This window comes from Fulmarus glacialis, unplaced genomic scaffold, assembly GCF_000690835.1.
Source record: "Fulmarus glacialis isolate BGI_N327 unplaced genomic scaffold, ASM69083v1 scaffold21531, whole genome shotgun sequence".
Classification (NCBI taxonomy): Eukaryota; Metazoa; Chordata; class Aves; order Procellariiformes; family Procellariidae; genus Fulmarus; species Fulmarus glacialis.
In genome coordinates this window covers 2,954-27,912 of record NW_009193671.1, presented here as the reverse complement: position 1 = coordinate 27,912, position 24,959 = coordinate 2,954, and the positions used below count along the sequence as shown (strand labels likewise).

The window sequence follows — 24,959 nt, the reverse complement described above, 5'->3', positions numbered from 1 at the left end:
GGCCGAGCGCAGCAGCCATCAGGGCCTGTCAATAGACGCTCACAGTTTAATCAGCGTATGTCCCTCCACAGAGCAAATCGATAGCATCTCATTGGGAGAAAATGAGATAAACAGTAGCCTTAATAGTGCTCCATTTCCCTGCAAATAGGAACCCCAATCCAGGCCTGCCTCCCAGGCGCAGGAGGAAAAGGCCCTTGGTTAAAGGACAGGCTCCGAGGTTGCCCCGCTCTCTGCCGTGCTGCATTTCATCCTGTTTCCCATCCCGACCGGCTCAGGGCAGCAAGAACGAGCAGACCCAGAAACAGCCGGGTCAGACACGGGAAGGGAAACCCGGCGGCAGTCCCGGCTCTGCCTGGCAGAGTGCTGGGTCTGCGGGGGGCTGTTCCCCTCCTCCCTCTGCATCCATAACCTGGAGGGTACGAGCTCACCGGCCCTCCTAAAGCATGTTGGAACCTCATCTCCAACACGCAGGCAGACACACAACGGGAGCGAACCACCACCTTCGCTCACCTGATGATGGGATCCACAGGCAAGCAGTCATGGCATGTTTGCACGCTCGGTGCCGCCCGCCCCAGCAGACACCCATGCGTGGTCTGTGCCGTCAGGACCTGGTGCTCCCATGCCGCCAACGTCTGGCTGCAGGCAGCTGCCCGCTTTCCAGGGCGAGGTAACCTGGCTCCCTGCCGCTGGTTTTCCCAGTTAGCTACTTCAGGACAAAAGCCATAAAAATTAGGATTTAGAGTTTATCCCCATACTCGTCTGCCTACAAATGCCTAGTTTCATTCTGAAAAAGGATCCTATGTCTCTTTCAGCTTCCTACATGTGGGGATCAGCAGCCCAGAGCCCGGGGAGAGCTCCCAGCGCAGGCGAGAGCTGCGGTTGCCTCGGCACCAGAGCCTGCCCTGCCAAAGTCCTGCTGAGGCCGGGGCTCCCACACACCGAAGGATTGTCTTCTCTTTCCATCTCAGTTATTTGCTTATTCCCTTGTTAAGCACATACCCTGAAGGGCTTGAAACGCTGGGCTCAATCTGGCAGAAGGCAAAGCCATCGCCCCATGAGGAGAGGAGGCGATCTTTCGGAGCGGGAGCCTGGAAGGACCCAGGGACAGAGGGGGCTGCTCCAGGATGGGGAGCGCGTCCCCAGGGCTGCAGCAGCTCAGAGGGCTGTGGCTGGGCACAGCCCACCTCTGCCCACCTCCACAGGACGCGCACCCCTTCTTCTGCCCATGCTGCGTCACGGCATGGCACACCACAGCCACGCTGGGTCACCGAAGTCGACACACCGACGTGCCCATCAGCTCCGTTGCTCCACCGTGCCCAGGCTTCCGTGCTGCACGTGGGGACGTGCGTGGGGCAGGTGCTCGCGGCACCGACCAGCACCATCACTCCCGAGCCTGGAAACGCATCTGACAGGGCCACAAAACTCCTGCGGGAGGAGAGGAGAGGAAAATCTGGCAGGCAGGAGGGAAGGTGGTTTAATGAAGTATCCAGTATTTTAAACCACCGAAGGATTAAAGCAAGGAAGGGATCTTCCACAAAAACTCAGTCATTAGCGAAGCCTGAGGGTAGATGCAATTGTTTTCTGTTTTTTCCACTCTATGATGACCCAGTTTTTCAATCTCATCAGCACCAGGCTTCAGTGTTAATTTTTAAATATGCTTGGGTAACTGAGGACATTAACTATTCATGATCTTATCTTCAATAGCTGTTGGTTCTCTGACACTGTGCCAGGGTTGAGATATACATAACGAACCAGGGAGAGCTGAACTTACCAGGGAAGGCAATAGCTGGTTTTTCCCGAGCATCTTGTCGGAACGATCACAGGATGGGGTGGGGTTTCACAACACTCGTGCTCTTGGAAAAATCAAGGCTTGTGGGGCAGGCTTGTATCTTTGAAGCCATCCCCCTGCAATTGCGGTGGCTTGAAAATACATGAGAGCACGCAAAAAGCTGGGAGTTGGGGAATGCTGCGGACGCTCTTGTGAATGCTTCAGCTCTGGTCCCTTAGGAAACCCCAACGCAGTTTACAAAGCTGGAGGTGGCAGGCAGCGCTGCTGTCCCCTGCCCAGCCAGGCACAGGAGGAATCCCTGGTTATCAGGCACATGAGCTGATAAATACAAAAGTCAAGAGCCTACATGCAGAGAAAGGGCAGCCCTTTAGCTCTTGCTATGAAGAGAGACGACAGAAGCAATGACATTTGCTTGCAGCCCGGCTTTGCTTTGTGGATGTTTCAGCGTAGGTCCTACAGACACGACACGCTGCCTTGTGGGGAGCCAGGCCACGAGGAATCAGGCACCACTGCCAAACGCATCGCACGTTGCCACAGAAAACCGGGCAGGGACCCAGGCGCCGGCCCCGCCCTCTCCCGCAGAGCCTGCTCCCACAGCTGCCAGCAAGGCGGGAGCCTCTGCGCGGGCTGGCTGGTGCTCCTGGGAGCTGCATCTGGGGATGCTCTCTGCCAAACTGGCCCCCTGGGCAGCCCCGGCTGCTACGGCCGGGAGAGGAAAGCCCTGCACTGGAGGCTATCATGTGCTGTGCTTCAACAGCAGCGTGCCAAGCCGGGTGACTAACCCTTGCATGTCAGGCTGCGCATACACCCAGCTCTCGTGAACCACTTTTCTTGGGTGCAAACTTCACTTGTCAGCAAGAACAGACGATGAGGCAGCTACAGGAGCTCGGGTTAACTTGGGAAAAGCTACATGGTGCTGCGAGCTGTGAACAGGTAAAACAGCGAAGTATACAAAACGGAGCACAGGAGAGCAAGGTGATTAATTATCAGAACGTGAACCAGGACAAGAATACAGTGATAGAGCAAGTTATTCAAAGGAATAAAAAACTTACGCTGGCTTTTAGAAGGGATGGTAGCTGGTAGGGTGGGAGGCATGCACCTCTGCCCTCCTGCAGCAGGTATGTGGGGGCACGCTCTCACCCACTCATTTATGCTGACAGTCTGTTGCCAGAAAGAAAATCTCTTTGGCACTTCAAAGGATGCGAATAGCAAGATGACAGCATCGGGAGCACAGCGATCTGCGAGTCTCTTGGCCCAGAGTCAACAGCACTGCTGGAGAATTACCCGCACATTTTCAGAAAAGGGTACAGGGTGTTTCCTACTGGAAAACTGAAATAAGAATCACAGAATCAGAGAATGGGTGAGGCTGGAAGGGACCTCTGGAGGTCACCTTGTCCAACCCTCTGCTCAAGCACGGGCACCTGGAGCCAGCTGCCCAGGAACATGTCCAGACAGCAAAGTTTACTGTATTTTTTTCCCTATGAAAATTAAATATCATAGAAGAAAAATGAATTATTTAATCTGCAAACTAACAAAGTTACACTGGATGCTCAATGTATATAGCATTTTATTGAATGAAGATATATTACAATAGACAAACATATATTACACATGCTATACAAAATATACATTCTTATGTGAAAAAAATATAAATAGACACTAGCAAATAGCAACAGGGAACGAGCAGCTTTGCTCATGCTGTCTTATGAACCCCCAGTTCCTGTACTGTTAGTACTTTGGCATTGATTGAAAAACTGTTCATGTTTACTGAAAACAGAACGGCTGCTCCGTCCTATCTGCACCTCCTGGAGGAAAGGGGCAAGAAGAGAGACCTCATTTTTTCTGCAAGTCTGCCTAGGAAGCTTTTCCACAATGCTAAGCACAGCAACATGTTCACCTACTTACAAGCTTCAGCTGTTTACAACCAGCTTATGGACTTTAAAGAGATACCATTGCTCATGGAAGGATGCAAATGTCCTAATTCATAATGGCAGTTTTTATAGGCCAGTATCTCACAGAAATGAGTGCAGCTTTAGCTCCTAAATGGCTTCAAGAGCTAGCACTTCAATTTGTTCTGGTGCAGACAGCATTAATTTTAAAGCCTTGGTCTTGGCCAAGCACATCTTACCTACCTAAAGGGAATTCAATCACACTAAGGAGTTGTGCCCAAAGTACATCTAAGGTCTGGACATCAGCAGCTGTACTGTGACAGAGCTGTATTAGCTCAAGTCCACAAAAGAAGGATGAAAGAAAAAGTAACAAGCATTTGCCAAATGGTGATGGGAGACAGAGCAGCAGTAGGGGGGCTATTTTCCCGCTAGTGGGAAATCGTGGCTCTGCACATGCCAAGCAGCACTCTGCCACAGCAGCCTGTGTGAATATCTGGAGAAAGCAGCAAGCAGCCCAGAAGGATGAGACTTTGCTGCTGCTGTAGTTTCATGACCTGACCTTTCTCATCTGGATTTAAACCTACAGTACTGGATTCCTGCAACAGAGATAACTTTGGATCGAAAATAACATCTTAAATGCTGTCTGGAAAGGAAAAGCCTGGAGGAAATAAAAACAGAAAGGAATGAACTTAAGATTCTTCTTTTAGCAGGTATGTTATTAAAACACTTCAGATGTCAGAGCCCAAAAAGAGTTTCACACACCTGTGTTTCTCTCTATTTTATCCAAAGGTCAAGGACAATTGGATCCTCTTCCTACTAAAGCTGCTGGCTACCAAAGCAACCACAGTTGCTTTGAGAGCATGGTAAGAGCCCTTGATAATATTTGCTCATTTGCATAGATCTGACTATTATTCATGCCCAAAGAGCTGTGGGAAAATAATCATTATTCCCAGCATTTCCTCACTCATTTACTCAAATAATCCACAGTCTCAAAAGTTTCAGCTGTGATTCTGCATGACTGCATTTGATACTTCAGTCACACACCCTTCTATCTAGGAATGGATCAACGGGAAGCGTTACATACCTCTCTTGCGTTGGTCCAAAAAGGTTTTTCTGTCTTTATAAAAATACACCAGCTGTTTTCATTTTAGTACATATCTAAATGTACTTGAAAAAATGCAACTAGGAAGAAAGCCCCTCGCTCTTCAGGCGTGCATATACAGCATAATGAAGCACTCCAGCGCTGAGCACAACATACCTGCTGAAAACCCATCACTGATGAGTCTCTAACCCCTGCTACACAAAGGCACATTTTCCCAGAAGAAAGAACTTTTCAGAAAGTCTTTATGATGTTCCTCCTCCTAATTTTGTCAGCCGCATTCCACTGTAACTAATGAAGTCTGCGTTTTCTCTGTCTCAGCAAGCACTAGATTTTCAATATTGAGTGGTTCCCTGCATATTGTTTAATTTCTCACCTGTCAAATATTTAAACATTTTGGCCACCCTGAGGTCTAGGGAACTATGAGAGAGTTCAACAGAGCAACAATTTTGCATGGTATTTTACGACAGAAAAGAACACAAGTGTTTTAAACTACATATGCCTCTTGGCTGTGCTGAGGAAACAGAAAATCCACAGTATAGTTTACTGAGTATTTATCAAATGATTTCCCAATTTGTCCGATGCTTTTCATCACAACATTCTTTTAAAAAGTTAACTGTCAGCTAGGAAAAACACATGGAGACCTCTCTGCAACATACACAATACAAAGGCTTTTTTAAAGATAAAAGCTTAGATAAACTTCTGAAGCAAACCACTCAAAACTCCCATCTTACAGCTATTTTACCAGATGACCAGAAGGAAACATTTGTATACTGTTCTTTTTGTTTGCTATTTACAAGAACTTCTGGGATGTTGGATACTACAGCCTGGAATACAGGTTAACACTGCTTGCTAATGTAGGGTCTGTTGCACTTTATGCTCTACTGGACAAGACTCTACTGGGTACCTAATATAGAGATTTAAGGACTCTCTCAACACTTAAACGGGTCAAACTTGGAATTCTGCTAATGTCATGAAATGGATCAGCTTGCAGTCAGGTCAGCCAGGCTTGATGCATAGAGAGTTGTATTAACAATGAAATTCATCAATATCACAGTTTCACCACATACCTATAGTAAATTAATTTCTTTCCAAAATGAAGACAGCTCTGTCCCCTCAGAAAGACGCATTCAGTCTCAGAAAAAAAAAAAACCCAAACCATATGGCTTGATATGCAGCTGTCAAGACTAACAGTATGGTACATACTTTGGCATAATAAAAAATATATTTACATTACAGCCAACACATTTATATGCTTAGTGTATACAAAATATTTATAAATGCAAATTTATTTACAACTAAAGTCCATTATTCATAGGAGAAAACAAGCCCCAAAGTTAGACTGGTAATAGACGCCTGCCAACAGTCTAAGGAACAAAAAGCTGGCCAAGAATTTTATGCTTACAATTACTGGGGAATTCCATGAGGAGGCCCTGAACATTTGTTTTCAAGCAGACAATGCAGTGTGAAATAGTTACGCATTCTTGAGAGATTTTCAAAGCATGCACCAACACAAAGGCTGCTTCCAACATTAGAAAATCCATGTTTTAATGCTATTCTTGTGGATATCACTAATCATCCATTTGTTCTGTTGCACATTCCCATTTTCCCATACACAGAAATCCAAGGAAAAAGGGCATGTGCCACCTCCTCCTAGGGAGTCTGACTCTGTTTAGTCAGCCTGTAACTGTAGACACACGTACACAAGCATCTTTGGCCTTGGGGTTAGTCCTGAGGTAGTAAATACAAAAAGTCAGTTGATACGGATTTGCTTTCAAGACTTCCTTTTAGTGTCTTACGTGGTTTCACTATAGTCATGAATGTTCCGTGTCCTATTAAAATCAAAGTTATGTTCACGTAACCTGTGGCAAGGTCTGGGTGAAGCAGCTTGTTCCCGGTCACTGTCAATAATGCCCTCGCTTCGAAGAGGCCGTGGGGTCTCACGGGCTGACTGCTGATGCAGAAAGTGTGAGTGAGAGAGCGCTAGGTCTTTGTTTACTCCCCATAAAGGAATCTGAAAGGGTTCTAAGGAAGAAAAATTAGAAGATGAACAGGAGTGAGTTCATGATAAACACACTCAAATTTTAGACAGATTTGAGTTGTGCAACTCAGCAATTACAGTCTTTCCAAGGTTATTTTCTGGTTTTGAGAGCATATTTGACTGGATGCTCTCCTGTTTCAGCAACTAGTAACCAGAAACAACACACACAGTTTCAGTGTGAATTTTTAAAAAGGCTACCTGGAAGAAAGTCAACATAAAACCAATAAATTTAAAAAAAAATCTTTTGGAGTTCTTTGAAACTCAGGCCAGCTCAAACAGAAGGGCTATTTGAATTTCCTATGTGAAGCTTTAACTCTTGGCTAATAATTTCTTACCATGTGCATGTGAGTGCATGCAAGGGATCACATTCCACAAGCCTGAAGAGATGAACTGCAGATTAAGAAATACTATCTTTTTAACATCACCCTCTTCAACTCCTGGATACTGGATGCAAACTGAGAGCTAGTTCTCAGAACAGGTGGTTTATAAACAGATGAGTTACTCCACAAACTACGGTCACTTGAAGAATTAGCTGTGTATCAATAGTGAAGGATAGCACATGGAAGGCCAGAGTTATCACAGAATACAAAGCAACAAGAGGGAAAAGGGGACGCTTACCATTAATCTGCTGGGAGGAGATTTTCTTGTCATTTATTTTATCGTGGTTGGTAAGGAAGACAGACATGTCTCTGTCTGCCAAGAGATTATCAAGAGTACTGGTTTCATGCTGGGTGCGTGCTGTATACGTTTCCTTAGGCATCTGCACCATGAGATTAGGGAGAGTTTGATCCAGAGGGTCCTCTTCTGTGATGTAGGCATACGGACAGTACTCTCGTGTCCTGGAGTAGATGTTTGCATTGTCATAACAGTCTGAGCAGATTACCAATGGCGCTGCGCCACCTGACAAACATGATGGAAAAACAAAATACTCTCAAAGAGAATACGAATGCTTGATTTCCAGACTCTTTCATGTCTTAGCATGACCATGTATTACAGCGGCACAGTTTGAAGGGCCTTTATACAGTTAACATGGCAACAGAGTACTCGGCTTGACCATTTACTGAAGAAGTCACATAAGAAATGCTCTAGGTTCACCACCATCCAAATTCTCAATAGCACTGCCCTTCTGAGGCTGACCAGGGGAAAACCACAGACATGACTGAGATGTTTCCTCTCCTGTTTCAAGGGCAAAAGGGTTCCATGCAGGTCCAACCAGCTTGGATACCAGGCTGAAACAGCCCTGGAATCAAACCAGGATACCTATCCACATCAGCTTATGCTCTTGTACCCTGCATGCCCACACACCTCAGACCAGATGATAAAGTGGTCATTGAGACGAGCTGCTTCTCAACTCCTTCCTGATACAGACTTCAGTGTGGTAGGACTACAGACTAGAGGGAATGGATCACGGGACAGATGTGAAAACTTACACTGAAGGATCGCTTTTGAAAGCCAGCCTATATACGGATTGGATGGCTCCTCAGCATTTGGATGGTAAAAATAGCATCTCTATACACTCAATGACGCAAATATCCTGAAAAGCGTCCAAACAAGGTAGGGAAATAGCGTAGACCCTTTAGTTCTGACTGTAGCAAGCGGACTATATATCTGGCAGAGGCAGTCGTGTTATGCCAAGGACAAAAGGTACAGCAAGTCATCTTCCAGGCGAACTTTATTTCCACCTCTATTGCCTGGACTCTTGAGATGCCAAAGGAAAGAAACAGCATAAAAATCTACCTTGACATTTAACCTAGAAATTGTCTAATGGCATCCCCGCCTTGCTGAACAGATCACAAACCCTGAAGCAAAGAGCCTCTGGAGGACAGCAGTCATGACATCTACACACAAAGGCACTCATAGCAGCTGTGAGCCCAGACATTGCTGGACCAAAGATTAAACCAGGCACATGGAATGCAGAAGCCTTGATAGCAGAATATAAACAAACACTAGAAGAAAGACAGGAGATGCCTCAAACTCAGAACAATCAATAGAAATTCTTCTGAATTCTCCTCTAGGAAAAGTCACCTTTGACATTAATATGCAGTACTACCCTGCATTGTGCAATACTGCTGCCAGCTCTGAGGACTAGACTGTGCACTGGCATCGTGCTGAAACACAAGTAATACACGTGAGGGCTTTGCTTACCATCTGTGCCTTTATGCACGTAGCTACTGGCTGGAGGCATAAGCTGCTGATGGCTTCCTGCCTCTGAGTTACTGTAGCCTTCCTGAGGCTCTGACAGAGTTCCTTGGGAGGACAGATAGCTGGGAATGTCTGCAGGTAGGTTCATCTCCTCTGCAAGGCAGAATTAACATTGATGACGTTAACAGCTAAGCGTGAAGATTTCAAGGTAGCACCAACACTATTACCCACATTAACAAAAATGTCATTCAGAATTTCAATTCACATATAGTTTTCTTTTTTCTACCTCAGTGATTGAAAATCCATATAGCTAGTTCAGAACTAACAGGGCCAGAACAGAAATTTACACATATTACTCCATGTCCTGAAAACATTTGTAAGTTTATTCAAACATTTATTTCCAACTGATTTCCCTCAATGTAGAACAAATCTAGTGTATAAGGAATAAAATTAACACACTTTTGATATTTAAGAAAAACTCTAAAATGAAGGAATTTGAGCAAATCCCTGAAAAGATTTTAGAAGGAAATCTTCAGTTCTTCAATCTTATCATCTGTAATGAATCCAGAAATTTCACCACTCTTAACAAGTGTTTTCAATAAAAACCGGGCTGAAGACTTGCTTTTGCACTTTACCTGTATTAGTGATGCTGTAATCTTCACTCTTCCTTCTCATGTGGTAGATCACGATAACCCATACCAGGGAAGTTCCCACAACACAGCACACCACGACAATAATCACAATGCCTACTGTTGTCCAGCCATCCTCCTCATGGACAATACCACTCTGGGAAGAATCACAATTTGGGGAAGCCAGGACATTTAGGTAAATATGGCCACGCTCGGTGCCCAGTGTGTTGGACATAATGCACGTGTACTTCCCAGCATCCTCTAGTCCAGCATCCACAATGATAAGGAGTTGATTTGCCGCAGCAAAAAAATGCCGTTCTGTGACTGTCAAAGGGCCATCGTCTTTAGTCCAGTTGAGGCGAGGGGCAGGACTGCCACCAGCTATGCACTGCAAGACAGCAGTTTCACCTCGGGTTACCGTTCTGTCTTCCAGGGGCCTAACGAAGGAAGGCGTTTCTGTGACAGTGGAGGAAAAAAACCCATAAATTGTAAGATAACTTCATTGTGCAACACCAGGGTGTACTCCATGATATTTAAAAATCTCATCTTACAACCTGAACCTAAACTTGAGCAATGAAACACAGGATTCAGGAAATCCCGTGAGTTCAGCTCTTCTACGGATCACTGCAGCAAACACTGGTACAGCAAACATCCCCAAAATTATGCTAGCCACAGTCTGTTTTATGTATTCCAATTCTAAATTTGCCTATGACCATGTTAAAAATCAGTGTCTTCAAAAAATACTGCACTCTAGAAGGAACTGTCCTTCCATTATTACTTAGCATAGTTCATGTTACCTGCAACTAAATTTGTTCCACGACAACACAAATTATCTATCTAGTCTACACTGCTGGATTGAGATATGCCCCTCAGCTCTCTCCTGCAAAGATCATACTAACTTCACTGGTCAGCACTGTAGCTTAGCTTCTAAAGCTTCACTGTTCAAAAATCGTGTCAAGTGCTGCATTCAAATGCCCCAAAACCACGCTAAGCAGTTAGAGATGCTGTTCCAGAGGCAGCATCCTTTAAAATTACAGTTTGGGAGCGGGGGGAGCAACCATGGGGAAAAAAAGTCTTCTCTTGTTATTGCAAAATTCCATCTACAGCTAGAGGAAGAGGAAACTACGCTCTGTGTTTTAACTTCATTCTTTAGGACTTAAGCTTGTTACTTACAGGTAAGCTACACTAGCACCACAGAAGTGAAGTGATCCATATGCAAGCACAGATTAGCACACCACTTACCTAACACAGTCAGCGTGGCGTTTGCTGACAAACCACCTGCAATGTTTTGTGCCATACAGCTATAGATTCCCATGTCTTCTATTTTCACATTTGCAATAAAGAACACATCGTCCTCAGGCATGACGTGCATCCTCCTCTCTCTTGCAGCAGGGAAGTCTGTGCCACCATCTTTCTGCCAGGAGATCTGTGGAGTAGGGTGGCCCTCTGCAGCACACTCCAGCCGGGCCATCGCTCCAGTGCGGATGGTAAGATCCATGGGGGTTTTCAGGAAAGAAGGCAGCTCTGGATCAAAGGAGACTAGTTTCAGTATTTTCAGTACCAGGGAAAAAGCAGCAAAAGCTCCACAGCACAGAGAATATCTGAAAACAAACAAATCTGAAACACACCTGTAGTTCTCCCTAAGAGAGAGGGCCAGATTCTTCTGAAGAACTGCACAAATTTTCAGTGGTCATTTCTAAGAGCCTATCCTCCAAATTAAATACAGTATCTACAGTGTTCATTTAACATGATCTGAAGAACAACATTTCTCATGGGGAAGAGACAGGAAAAGGTTTAGCCTTCTTCCTAAGTCCTTTGTCACACTTTTTCTTCCCTTGTAATAGGGAAGGTGAACTTCCATCTCATCAGCCCAAGTCTGCATTCTCTCTTCTGGACAACCAAAAGCAACACAGGCACCTCTGCTCTCAGATACAATGGGGATCAGTGGTCTACTGACTGATGTGAACGTTGTCTTCTTACTTCCCTTCCCTCAAGCCAAAATAAACAGAATCATTATGGCTAAAAACAAAGGACTTCATAATTGATTTTTCAGAGTTTGTTTCCAGTCCCACAAGTTATTTTTAGTTGAATCTTCCCTAGCTTTACAAACACATGGGAAAGGTGCTTAGTTCTGAAGAGACAGCAGAGGGGGCTTTTAGTTTAAGAGACTTCTACCTCCATGTAACTAGATAAACAACTAATTGTGTTACAATGAAAGCATGAGAGCTATCTGCCCTTTTGAAAAGTGAACAGAAGGCTTTTCACCCACAGAAGAAAAAAAAAAAAAATCCCTCTTTCCTGCTTTGTAAAAAGATGTTTGATACTTCTAAATACCAGTGAGACAGTCTTGCAAGACTATTTTGGGCCAGCTCTAGTGAAAAAGAGACTTATAGCTATTTAAATAAAGCTTTAGGTTAAAAGTGTTTCTCCTTTGTTACCATGACTGCTTACCATTGACAGTCAGCTTGGCTTTGTTGGAATAATTGGAACCAAAGTGATTGGTGACGATGCACTGATACTTCCCTTCATCAGTGAAATTCACATTGAAAAGGTGCAGGACAGTGGTATACTCGACCACCTCGCTACTTTGCTGCTGATACCTGGCAAAATTCTCAACCTCTGCATCACACAATACTTCACTGTCTTTACGCCAGGCAGTGGACATGGGTGAATCACTGCTGCTCACAGCAGTGCAAGTCAGAGTCACATTCATGCCTCGCAGAGCAATTGTGGTCTCAGGATGCACTCTTATCTGCGGTTTAGGGAAATTATCTGAAAATAAAAGACCAAGATTAGTTGCTTTCCTCTTCAACTTGCAAGTAAATATTGCAAGAAAACTCACTCAAAAGACAATGTAAGCAGAAAGAAAGCTTTGGGAACAGATGGCTTGCTTGATGTGCACATATTCAGCTGTTTTCAGTTGGAAATCAAGCTGTGAAACAGGATTAGAACCACACATAGGCATACAGAATAAGTATTGAGAACAAACAGCATAGAAGCGTGGTCTTGAGCAGCGCCCTGCATTTTGTACAACTGTCTGGAACTTGCTATATTTAGATCATACACAAAAGCCATGCTCTGCTGAAGAGCTAGGCTATTTTACGAAGGACTGAGACTTATTTTCAGATAGTTTAAACATCTTGAAAAGCCTTTAAGTTCTACAAATACAAAGCATAGCAAGCTGGCAGTTCACTCTATCTCATCCCACTCAATGAGAGTTATTTCAATACCTATTATTTCAGCAAAGACATTCTCGTAGGCACACACAGTGTTCAGTGTCAGGCACCACCACCATTCTCCTAGAATGGAGAAGTGGGTGCTTGCACCTACATGATGATTATTGTAGCCTTTACCACCAAAAGAATGAAAGAATTGTGAACACACAAGTTAACACTTATCAGATTGCTCACCCAGAAAATGGAACACCAGACTATTTCCAGGCCTGCCACAGACTTCACACATGACTCTGGGCAAAGAGTCTCTCAGTTTTCCATCTCACAGTTCCGTTACAAAAATAAACAGGCTTATGTCTGAAACTGTGGTGGCAGAGACCAGATAAACATTACAGATACGGAGTATCAGAAAACGTGCCAGAGTATTAACTACTCTAGCCTTGCTGGTATGGACAAGAACCAATAAGGAAGTGTCAAACAGCCCTTCGAAAGCTAAAGGCATTCATAAGCAGGGAGAATGGAAGCATAATCAGTTTTTAACAGTAATCTAAATGAAAAACAATGCAATCTCACAGAATTGCTCCCTCGGGTTAGTTTCAGTGCTCAAATACAACAAAACAGAGCAAAGAGAAACAGAATTAAATCCCAAACTCCAAAGCAGACCCAGTGATGTACACAGGCCCACATGTGCATCATGGCCAAGATCAAGTACCTCCAGCCGTGCTTCAGCCTGATTTCAGAAAGGTACCTACACAGATTTGCGTTACCGTGTTTTTATATCAAAAGTCATTAAAGATACAAACCACAGACAAAGTCATCAGGGTCCACACTGAGAAGGCTTTGTCCTGCTAACCATTCAGGATGAGCACAGCTAACGTTTACAGCCTGCTGTAAATGGCTGTCAGTGAGCCACTGCGGCAGCCATTTCAACTGGCAATCACAAAGCAAGCTGCTAGTGTTCAAAATTCTGCAGAAACAAGGCAAAATAAAAGTGTGATTAAAGTTTAGTATTTCACATTCCTACATGTGATTTCCTGCAGCAAAACTTAAAGCATATATGTTCATAAATTTCAAGATTTACAGTATTCTTTTATGCCTATGGGTATTTATTATAAAATGTTAGCTATATATGCTATAAACAATCCAGAAAAACCTTCCCTTTATGTCAGCATTAAAACCTTACATTTCTTTTTAATTCTGAAGAAAATAACCTTGGATTTTCAACTTCTAAAAAAAATATGAAGCCTGTCTTTACAATTATCCCATCCCTCTCTAAAGCAATGAAAAGGAACATAACACTGCAGAGCAGTGAGTGTCTATGAGTGTCTATGAGTGTCTAAGTCTCAAACTCAACACACTTGCCATTACGAAATGAGTGTAAGCCTTAATATTCATTTTCATGCCAGCTAATAAATATTTAAGAATGAAAGTGATTTGTTTCTACAGGTATCTACTGCAGATTGTTTTCTCTGCTCCACAGAAAAACTGCGAACAGGAAGCAATGATGGGTCACATTACCACCTGCCTTCAAAGTTTCCTAAATATTATGTATGAGTATGACTGGCTGGAGGAAGTCCAGCACTTTAACAAGAAGTGATCTGCCACTAGATGAATCCTGTAGTGAGAGAGGAGAGGCACACAAACAAGCCAGGATTCCATCCTGCTCTTTGCCCATACATACCAACGATTCCTCACTCTTAAGATACATTAGAGAAGGCAATGAAAGTCTTATCTTTAACACCTAAAACGTGTCTCTGCCAGTGTCAAACTGGCAGATCTTGCAGACTAACAGTCCATCTGGCCAAGATTAACTCAGTGAATAACAGTTTTAAAACAGATTACACGATATTCAGAGATTTGACGTGACTGTGTTACAGTAGGATTAGTCTTGGGTGTGAATGTCACTTCACATTATAATACTTTAAATGTCTGAAGATCACAAGAGGCTCTAGCAGCTTAAGCATCTTCTGAGCAAGTAAAAATACTTGTCTAGCTGTGAATTTTAAAGCCTTTCCCTAGCCCCAAAACCAGGAAGACAAAACGTAGCGTTTGCTAACCCCCTGAAAGATTCCTGATGAATAATTTATTTTGTTCACTGTCTACGTGCTAGCATGTGCTGAGTTTGCTGCAAAATCATAAGATATGAAAAACTTAATGGTTTAGCACTGCAAGAAAAAATTATTTTCTACTAATTACAACTAAGGAAATGGAGGTGCAGATTTTATCAAACCTTAAATCCAAGTATACTGCTACCGATTTTGAGTCGATAAATTATCAGCATTGCTTTAAATATTTCATGATGAAAGCAGACAGTTCAGTCAACTTCAGCCAATCTTACAATGGTTGAAGGATTCTTTACAAGGTAGGACTTGTAAAGAATTTGTAAATAATTGTCATGAACTTACAGCTCCTTCAGATGAGCCTGGGCAAATGCATTTTCTTGGATGGACATTACTGCGTTGTTGCTTAAATCTCTGTAAGTTAAGCAAAGAGAATAATAATGGGTAAGTATGATTTCATAAGCTACCTTCAGTTAAATTCTTGAAAATTTGACAGAGCATACAAGACTGAAGTTGACAAATAATTAGAAGTTCTACAAGTAAAGTACTTACAGATGTTCAAGACCTTCAAGACCTGAGAATGCTTTTTTGGTAATTGACTTAATCTGGTTTCCTTGCAAGATTCTGAAAGACAAAGCACCCAAACCCAGAAACCAGTCTGAATGTCAACATGACTTCACAAATAAGACCCAAAAGAAGTTCCCTATGATGTTTAACTACATTTTTTCTAATTCCAGCTGAGCTAAAAGATCAAATACTATTTTTTGAGCTTAAAGGCTCAACTAATTTTCCCAAGAACAAGGTTTCTTTTCCATTCTTAACTTGGAGATTTGGGTTAGAGATGTGTCAGAAGATAATTTAAGTCAGCAGAACGAAACAATGATAAGTAGAACTTGGGAGTGGAGCAATAACTTCCTAATACCAATCTGCCACAATCCCATTAGCTCCTGAGACTGCACCCTCAATACTAAGCTACTTGTTATAAGCAATGTTTGTAGCTCCACAAGATGGAGCTTCCTACAAAGCACATGGCACTGGATAAAAAGTGCATAGTCTAAGTACTGAAAAGCTGTTAATTCAATAGTGTTTCATATTTGCTCAAAAATAATTTTTTTTTTTTAAATAAGCGCTAACTTTTACATAAACTAAAGAAGCACAAAAAGTGACAATCATCACACAGCAGGACTGGGCTATTCAATAATAAATGCAGTCAAATACTTATGCTTAATTTCCTCATATTGGTGCTGCAAGGTGATCCAGTGCTAGACAGATCCAATGCTCCTGACCATGGAACCCAAGCCTGTATCAAGAGGTTGTAGCACAGAAGTGGAAACACACTGAATACAGCTGCCAACTAGAAAGGCTTTCTGCCTTGTGTCATTGATTTACAATTACGTAATATTTTGCACTCTCCCTCTATACTCTGCGTGCCTGGCAAGTACTGTCATTCCAATGGTTTGTAATACATACAGTTTATCCAGCCTGCTGAGTCCCACAAATGCTTCATTTGCATCTTCTATGGCCCAGGAGATCTCATTGTTCCGCAAGTCCCTGCAGGAGAAGAGCCTTGTTATAAAGAAGCCTTGTAACATCATCATGACCACCGCTAGTGGCGAGCTAGGGAAGAGAACTTACTGTTATACAGGTCTGCTATGGTGTTCTGGCACAGTGTCACCTGGAAGGTCTCAAATCTTTTATAAAACTAAGCTTGTCAGATGATGAATATTCCATTTCAGAGATGCAAGAGAAAATAGAATTGTTCAAGATCAGTACCGCAGACAGAACCACAAACAAATTCTGCAGTACAACGTCTTGATGTGGTATTTAAGGAAAGACCCAGTCTGACTAGCGCTTGTCATGTGATGGACTATTTACCAGAAGCTGGGAGAGGCTCCTGAAGCAAGTTGGTTCATGTAAGTGAATTAACCAATACACTAGCAGCATTAATATTCCTGAGTAACAGGCTTATAATAGCATTAGCATATTAAGAGATTACACACAGGTTATAGTGTAAGGCTGCCAGGCACAAAGCAGTAGATTTTCAGAATGAAGTTGATATTCTGCTCACAAATCTCGTTACCAGCTAATGGGATTTCTGTTTGACCTCTTCACAGCACTTTGGCCCCTCACGCAGAAGAGTAGTCTAAACAGCAAAAGCAATATAGCAATGTGGTTCAGAGAGGATTAAATGCTTTTTAGAGAGAAGGGGAAATAAATTCAGTTGCATTTTTAGCCTGAATGGCATGGACTGAGCCAAGAGTTTCCATCAAAACCACAGTTTTCGTACCACTATGCACAGAAGTCCCTGCAAACAGGAGTGTGTTTAGAGGAAGATACACCAATGAAAAATAGTCTGTACTGCATTTTACCAGATATTATATGCATCAGCTTGATGGAATTTCCAATCAAGTCAACTGACACAGAAAGCGAACTACATATACAGACAATTGTATACATCATCTCATATAAACATTTCTTTCCTTGTGCTAATGGTGGAAAAATGAGGTATCTATCTTCCCTTGGGCAAGACTGTAAATCACATAAAATATCATCCTGGAAGAGAATGGGATCAACCTCCAGGACGCTGTCAGTGGTAACACATTCTTTTCTTATTTTTCTTACTTTGAAATATGGAAGTCTTGTTCTTAACACCATACAGCAGTCATTTCCACAATTAATATATATACATTTTGAAGTTTAGGACAAAAAAAAAAGAATTCCATGATGCACGCATCACAAGGTCTTAACAAATATGGCCTTGATACTTGCTTACATTAAGTATTTTCCTCTTTGAAAATTATTCAAGCTAAGGTTCTGGACATGGATGTGTTCTAATGAGAAGAATGACTAGATTAATAATATGCCAAATTTATTTCCAAGTTGCTAATTCTTGTGATTTGAAACTTGTTTCTAGAATTATCTCCAGGTCTGCTTCAGAATTTTAGATTGTGAATGCTAGAGAGGTATCAATGCCAAGCTACTCACAGTATTATGAAGTAAATAATGCAATAAGATGCAAAGTTCAAAACGTCAGTGCTATTCTTAGATACGCCTTTAATCCTACCTTGCTCTTATTACCTTGTAGTTAACATACAGTTTTTACAGTTTATTCTCGTTAATCAAAGCTACATTGCAGAATAGCGGCAGGAGCTGAACATACAGGAAAATATTTACGTCAGCCTTATCATTGAAACAACCAGTATACAAGCAACAATGGAACTAATCCGACAGCAACACGGTATCTCCTGTTGTTTGAAGTATTTTTACACTCCACTACTCAGACCACTCAGCAAAATGAGTGAGCAACCCAAAAGAAAAGCCCCTCATTGTGTGAGCTGAGGAGTTGGCTCCTCATGCTTGGCTGGCTGCGAATGCTTGGAGCCCTGTTAATCACCACTGCCCTCCATCCTGCACATTCCAACCCCAAAGCAAATGGCCAGCCTCTCAGCTGTTGATGCCCCTGAGGAGCCCACGAAAACCTACTAATTAATCTGCTCTTGTTCTTTTTCATGCTACTCTAAATCTAAGAAATTAGTTTTAATTATTTCATTAAAAGGTTGCATTAAGGTTAACAGAATATGACTGCTTACATAAATCTCTGGTGAGTTTGCTTATTTAAGCATTTATTTAATGAACTGACAGAGGGGTTATAAACTTTCACTCCTTTCTCAACTACCACTGTTTAGGATGATTACAACTGTTCAGATCTACTTGGGATACTTTTTTTTTTTTATTAAGAGCCAGGACTGAGTCTTTTCTTGTCAGAAATATCAAACAGCTGCAGCTGCTACGAAGGTCCTGCAAGAGCAGAGCTGTGCCTCTGACAGCAAGAAGTAATCCTACACCTCTCCCATACTCTATGCCTGTGACTTCAGCACACGAGCAGGGTGGGCTAAACCGTACCTTCTGCAACCAAAAGGATTCACCGCTTGGTTTCTGAGGTTCCAACCCTAACAAAACCATCTGGAATAAAGAGAGGTCCATTTGCTCCACAACTGGCATTTACGCAAGCTGACTATCCACACCTCCTCAGAACTGGTATGACACGCAGCTGGGCACTCAAGGTCACCAAGCCACTGTTTCTTATCACCACTAAAATTAAGTGGTTGGTTTGTTTGAGCTGGGCCAGAATTCTGTTACCTTGGCTGACCAAAAGATTATCAGCCTTGCCACACCTGCAGGCAGGACAGCACACAACAATGCCAAAACACTGGTCTCAGGCTTGCACAGTGCAATATTCATTGTCTTTACTTCCAAAAGCTTCACTGCATTAAACTGAGATTTTAACTAGCGGTTTTCTGTACTTACAAGGTTCGAAGATTTGTCAGACCTCTAAACACACCATCAGCAATGTGACTAATGCGATTGTCACCCAGGTTTAGTTTCTCCAATAAACCAAGTCCCACAAAGGCAGACTCCTTGAGGCGAGTTAGCTGGTTGTACGACAAGTCTCTGGAAACATTGAACATGCACTTTAAAGGCAAGTAGAGGGGGATTAATTATGAAGATACTATTGAACTTGATTAACTGTTGAGTTTTGATTAATTTCTCTAACAGAACACTTACAAAAATAAGTAAAATACACAGCATTACCATGGGCCTACCAAGGAAATTAAGTACTTCCTTTGGTAATTCATTCTTGCTACATATGTGCTATCCAATCTGTTACTGCAACACCACAAAATCCCCAATGAAAAGCAGTCCAGGACTTACAGCTCAGAAAGTCTTTGGCAGAACTCCCATGCATCTGGACTGATCCTGTTAATGGCATTCTGGCTAACATAGAGTTGTTGCAGTGTCCGCAGACCATACAGCCAGCCCTTGTTTACTTCTGTTAAGTTATTATGTTCCAGTTCTCTAAGGAATTAGAAGGAAAAACATTTGCCAAATAGATAATCAATGAAATATATATTTACAAAATTTCACCTTGTGGATCTCAAAATGATTTACTAACATTAAGCCTTAGGGAACCCAAAATGCACAATTATATTCATTCCACTGAAACAAAAAGAGTGAACAAAAGTATATGAAGAACAGAGTAACTCAACAACAGCTGCAGTGGTCCAGTGGCAGAAGCAAAACTGTAATCTCTGTTCTCAAAGATTATTTATTTTTAAAAAATCTTTTGCGAACACTGCATGGCACACCCCTGTGCTACCTCTGTCAAACAGTCACACAACAAAGAACCATCCCATGTTATGGGGAGCGCAAATGAAAACCAGCAAAAAGCAACCTACAGAGTCAAAGCATTCTTGATCACTGAGTGGGAAGAAGCTGGGGAGAGCGCCAATATCTTTCCACCTCTGAAGTAACCAGACATGATATCAAAATAATGGGAAAATACAGATCTGTAAACTCATTTCCTGTGATGCTCATCAGTATCTCAGCACAGCCTTGATGTAAGGGAAGCCACACAGGACATAACCCTCCACAGCTAGAGTCCCTAAAAGAAATTCCACGACTAGGCATACTCACAGTTCTTCTATATTACCCAGGCCAAAGAACGCTCCATCCATTAGTCTGCTAATCCCATTGCGCTGCATTTTCAAGGATTTTAAGGATTCCAGCCCTTGGAATGTAAGACTTTCCACTATTTTAATCCGGTTCCTTTTCAGTTCCCTTATATAAAGATAACATTCAAATATTAAGACATCTTTTGATAAGCACCACTTTGTGAAAGTCAAGAACACATACTGAGATGAACAACACAACTGTAAATGCTATGTTTTTTAGCTTTCAAGACTGCTACTTACAGAAACTGCACATGAGGCAATTTGAAGATCTTTGGTGGAATCACACTAATTCTATTTCTGTTCAGCTTTACCACCATTAGTGAGCTAGATAAGTTATCAAGACAGCCTGCTTCTAGAGTAGTTATTCTGTTGTTACTCAGATTCCTAGGAAAGGAAGAGGAAAAGAAGCCTTTCAGAACATGGAGAATTTTATGAACACAACTGCACAAGCACTTCACAGAGACCATTTTTTATTAGAACTCAAGTTCTTTGTGAAGTCACATCAGAAATCTGAATTCTGGTATACCAAACTATATCATTTTTCCCAAAGGAATCAGTGCTAGGAGCTGATTTTTACTGCATGCCTATGCTTCAGTCAGACATAGTCAAGACAACGTCAACAGCGATTTACTCAAAATGGGCAGAAATCACTCCATGTCCCTGTCGGATGAAGTACATGCACTTTGACAACAGCAGTTATTGTTTTCCATACTATTTGAGAAAATGCAATATAGGTTGCTATGAAAAGTATTTTATTTCAAGCACATTTGTATCTACGTTGAGCACTGTTATTCAAAGCCACGCAAGGCTGCCTACTTTAAGACAGTAAGTCAGATAGATGAGGTCTTCAACATCATTGTTGTAGAGCCAGGAATCCCAGACATAACAGATCACTCATACTTACAGGTACTTCAGTTGCATCCGTGGAAAAGAAGAAGCTTTAATTTCTGAGATAAGATTAGAACTAAGATCTAGATTTTCCAATGAAAGGTAAACTTGGAGTTGCTCAGCATTTATTTCTGGAATGGTATTGTGTACCCTGAAAAATACAGGCAACAAATATGATTATCAAAACATGCCATCCTTCAAGTTGCAGAGCTGAAAGAAGCTATAGGATTCTGTATAACAACATTATTAGCAAGCCTCTTAAATAGGACATGTAGCACACGCTTCAGAGTGTTAATTCCTAAAGCAATACTGAAAATCCAAGAGCTATCTGCCACCTTGACATATGAATAGATTCAAATTCTGGGGCCTGTAGTTAGGCTGTTCCTTGTGGCATGTGTCATTCCTAGACTGAATCCCTCCCCTTCAAAGCTGCCTGCTTGGTTGACTGCATTTTATTGGTAATTTAGGGTGACTTGATTGTCTAACTGATTTGTATTTCTTTAAAGAGTGCTTACATATTCCCTAAAGCACTTTAGATGAGTAGTATTTCAAGACAAAAGAAGCTATGTTTTTCCTACAACTTGACAGCAGAACTCTAATACAATTCTCCCATTTGTTAAAAGAGAAAAAGGCAGACAAGCTATTACTTACAATGAGAGAAGAGTTATATTAGAAGTTGTTTCTCCAAAATATGGAATTTCACTTAGCTCATTGTAATTCATTTTCCTTAAAAAAAAAAAAAAAAATACTGGCACTTCAAAGAGAAGAAAAACCCGTCCGTACGCAGCAGAAATAACTCGTATCAAGAACACATTTAACAGTTTTGTTATGTCAATAATACTTAGTAGTTGATAAAAGATTCCCTAAGAGCTTAAATACTGATAATGTGAACAATTTAATAGCAAAGCACACTAGTTTTCACAATTCTCATTGATCCTATTACTTCTCTTTAACGTAGAATCAGCTATAGTCAAAACAAACATCTCATTTCTTTTTAAAAATATTGGTCTTTTAATCTTTTATGAAAAAGTTTTCTGCTCACAAAGCATCAGTTTTATACATAAAATGTGCTGCCAACACAGAGTGTCCATTTTTAATTAACTGGCACTGAATATTTCTACAAATCAGACCAGATATCTAGACATGCAATGAAATGTACTAATTGGAATTAAGTACAAAATCTTTAGAGTTTATCCACGTAAAAAAAACTTACACTTCTTGTAGTGTATGAACAGACAAATCAATGCTCCAGTTGGATGACAATAAGTGATTATGACTTAAATCCCTAGAGAACAAAGAGAAAAGTTATTCTAGCTCCTGGGATAAAAAAAAACATGTACGCTTTATGCAACCTAAAAGTTTTAAACCATATTTTTGATACATACAATTCCTCCTTCACCAAACGAAGAAGAGGTTCTAGAAGTGTTCTAGTGGTCACTCACAACAGAAGTCTAAACAGTTCTATTTCTGTTTGAATTGAATTTTGTTTAAAAGGCTTCTTGAAAGAAAGATCATACCTGAGCATTTTTCCTTTAAATCGTACCTTTATCTACAATACTAGCCTATCATAAAAAAGAAAAACTTTCCAGGGACACAAAAATAATTTCTTACAAAATGCCTGTGGTTGAGCTGTTTTCTGTAGCAACGATCCCCATTTTCTCAGCCTGCCCAGCTTTTCAAAGAAGCTGACTAGTCAAGGCAGGCTTATTTTAAAGGAACAACATACACACAATTACCAAACAAGCTGGAGGGGAGAGAAACATGAGGCTGGGAAGCTTATAGAAGGCATGCTTTACTGCCAGTTGGTTTTGCTTATAGGAAACAAATGCAGGAGTTGTACTGTTTCAATGGGCAAGAGAGTTGTTTTTAATGCCCATTGCTTTAACTTTAAAGCAGGATTTTACTTTGCCTTGGACTTGCTGCATAAGATGTTACAAGAAAAGCAAAACCACGTCCACTTCTGACAGTAACTCTTCGGGCATGGACTATCTCCATTTTGTGACATGAGTCAAACTATGACCAAAAAAAAAAAAAAAAAAAAAATCAGGTTTATGATGGAAACCTGGTTCTAGCCGTACCAGTGAGGACAGACAGATGCCACTCCAAACAGTGAAACCAACTCATCTTTTTGACGCCTTTCTGGCACGAGTCCAGAACAGAGATGAATCCCCAAAGCTTGCGCTGACAGCCTGAGCCGTTGAGTGTTGGAGCAGGCTGGCACCGCCACCGAGCTTGTGAAATATGACTGATACCCTCACCAGAGTCAGAAAACCGTTGTTAGGTACATATATAACTGAACACTGCCTATTAAACCAAAAAGTCTGCCTCTGCTAGCTAATTGTGCCTGTCAGCAAGGCATCACACTTCTCACTCCACTTCCAGTTCTGACATCGAGCAGAGAACCACAATGAGCTATTTTCAGCAAGAGCTGTTCGCCTTCTGGTGAGGTCCTGTATCACTGATTCTCTTTCATGATTACAGAAGTAACACAGTACGTATTTATTACGGCTAGTTTTAAGATCATCAGGCAGGCTGCAGCTATGCTGACACAGGAGACAAAATTATCCTTTAAGAACAAAACTACCATGTATCTTTTAAAAAGAATATTAAAATGTAATTGATCACAGTTAAAAATATTTCCACTGACAACCAGGCTCGGGCAGTCACAGCAGCCACACGCTTGTCTACTCTTGTGATAGCTTTGGGCCTGTGGCCGACTTCAACTACACTGAGGGTCGAACCTGTACAGACACGAAGCTGCCCAAAAGCCACAACTAGGGGAAAAAAAGAAACTGTACTGGTGCCCCTGGTGAAGAAGGGGTTGCAGTACAAATTTAATCCTCACCGAGTACCAGTAAGCATCCATTGGTGGGTGTTAATGCTGTCACAAGAACCCTCCACACAGGGAAGGCTTGCCAATAACCAGAAGACAACCTGAACAGGACCTGGTTTTATTCACCCCAGTGCTCACAGCACTACTGATACACTTTTGATCTGTAAGACCAGCGTCTATTGGGAGAGAGCAAGGACTTGACAGACTGTCCTTAACTTCCACTCAGGCTCAGCAATAAAGATACCGTTCTAGCAATGAATTATTAAAATCCTGGGTGTCATGGCAAGTCAGACGGTTGTTAATGTATTCTTTCAATTACATCAAGATGTAAATTATACAGATACAGCAGCAAACAGGTTTGCAAACAAGTATTTATTCCTACCATTAAAAAAAAAAAGAATCAAGGGAACCTGGAGAAGAGAACAATGCACATGCAGCCACTGAATGCCACTCCGCAGGCCTGCTCCCTCAATAAATATAATATTTATACAGCCAATCCTAAATGCCAGTAACACATAAAAACAATCGACTATGAACTGCTCCTAGAGCAGCCTTCCCACGTCAGGGGTGGCTGAGCACTCGGGACACCCTCTCGGGCTGCCTGGATCCACCCTGCCCACTGCTGCCGGAGCCTGGCTCAGCTCCGGGGCTCTGGGCAAGCTGAAGGAGCCCAGCATGGCCCGCGGGAGCCATCAGTCACGCTCAGCGGAGGGGGTAGCGAGTGGCAGCACTGATCCCAGAGGAAGAGTCTTTCCTGGATCTTTCAAACATGCAGGCACCCAGCCAGTGCTGAGGAGACTAATTTTGGTAGCAGTGGGTTTAACCAGACCGGGGAGTACTAAGCCACGCTATTTCCAAAGGACCTGAGCGCAACCCATGGAGGAAGAATGAGACAATGGACAC

At 42.1% G+C, this 24,959-nt stretch overlaps 1 protein-coding gene across 1 annotated transcript; it reads right to left on the bottom strand.

Annotated features, from left to right (window-relative positions):
• Window positions 1-6,270: 6,270 nt before the first annotated feature.
• On the bottom strand, window positions 6,271-22,501 carry LRIG2 (leucine-rich repeats and immunoglobulin-like domains 2). The gene is made up of 17 exons (XM_009587539.1): window positions 22,437-22,501; window positions 21,875-21,949; window positions 21,240-21,374; window positions 20,576-20,719; window positions 20,298-20,441; window positions 19,536-19,679; window positions 19,131-19,274; window positions 16,293-16,373; window positions 15,375-15,446; window positions 15,168-15,236; window positions 13,566-13,729; window positions 12,041-12,361; window positions 10,832-11,113; window positions 9,596-10,045; window positions 8,964-9,113; window positions 7,437-7,718; window positions 6,271-6,802 (listed from the first exon to the last, which is right to left on the bottom strand). The coding sequence occupies exons 2-17, from the start codon at window positions 21,943-21,945 to the stop codon at window positions 6,573-6,575; spliced, it is 2,883 nt and encodes a 960-aa protein (XP_009585834.1). The 5' UTR covers window positions 21,946-21,949; window positions 22,437-22,501; the 3' UTR covers window positions 6,271-6,572.
• Window positions 22,502-24,959: the final 2,458 nt, after the last annotated feature.

Excerpts from the sequence above, each read along its gene's own strand:
- LRIG2 (XM_009587539.1), bottom strand. The coding sequence starts at position 21,945 with ATGAATTACAATGAGCTAAGTGAAATTCCATATTTTGGAGAAACAACT. Across the intron at positions 19,275-19,535 it reads TGCCAAAGACTTTCTGAGCT|AGACTTGTCGTACAACCAGC; the intron begins GTAAGTCCTGGA and ends CAATGTTTCCAG. Across the intron at positions 15,447-16,292 it reads CTCAGCAGGCTGGATAAACT|AATCTTGCAAGGAAACCAGA; the intron begins GTATGTATTACA and ends TTTGTCTTTCAG.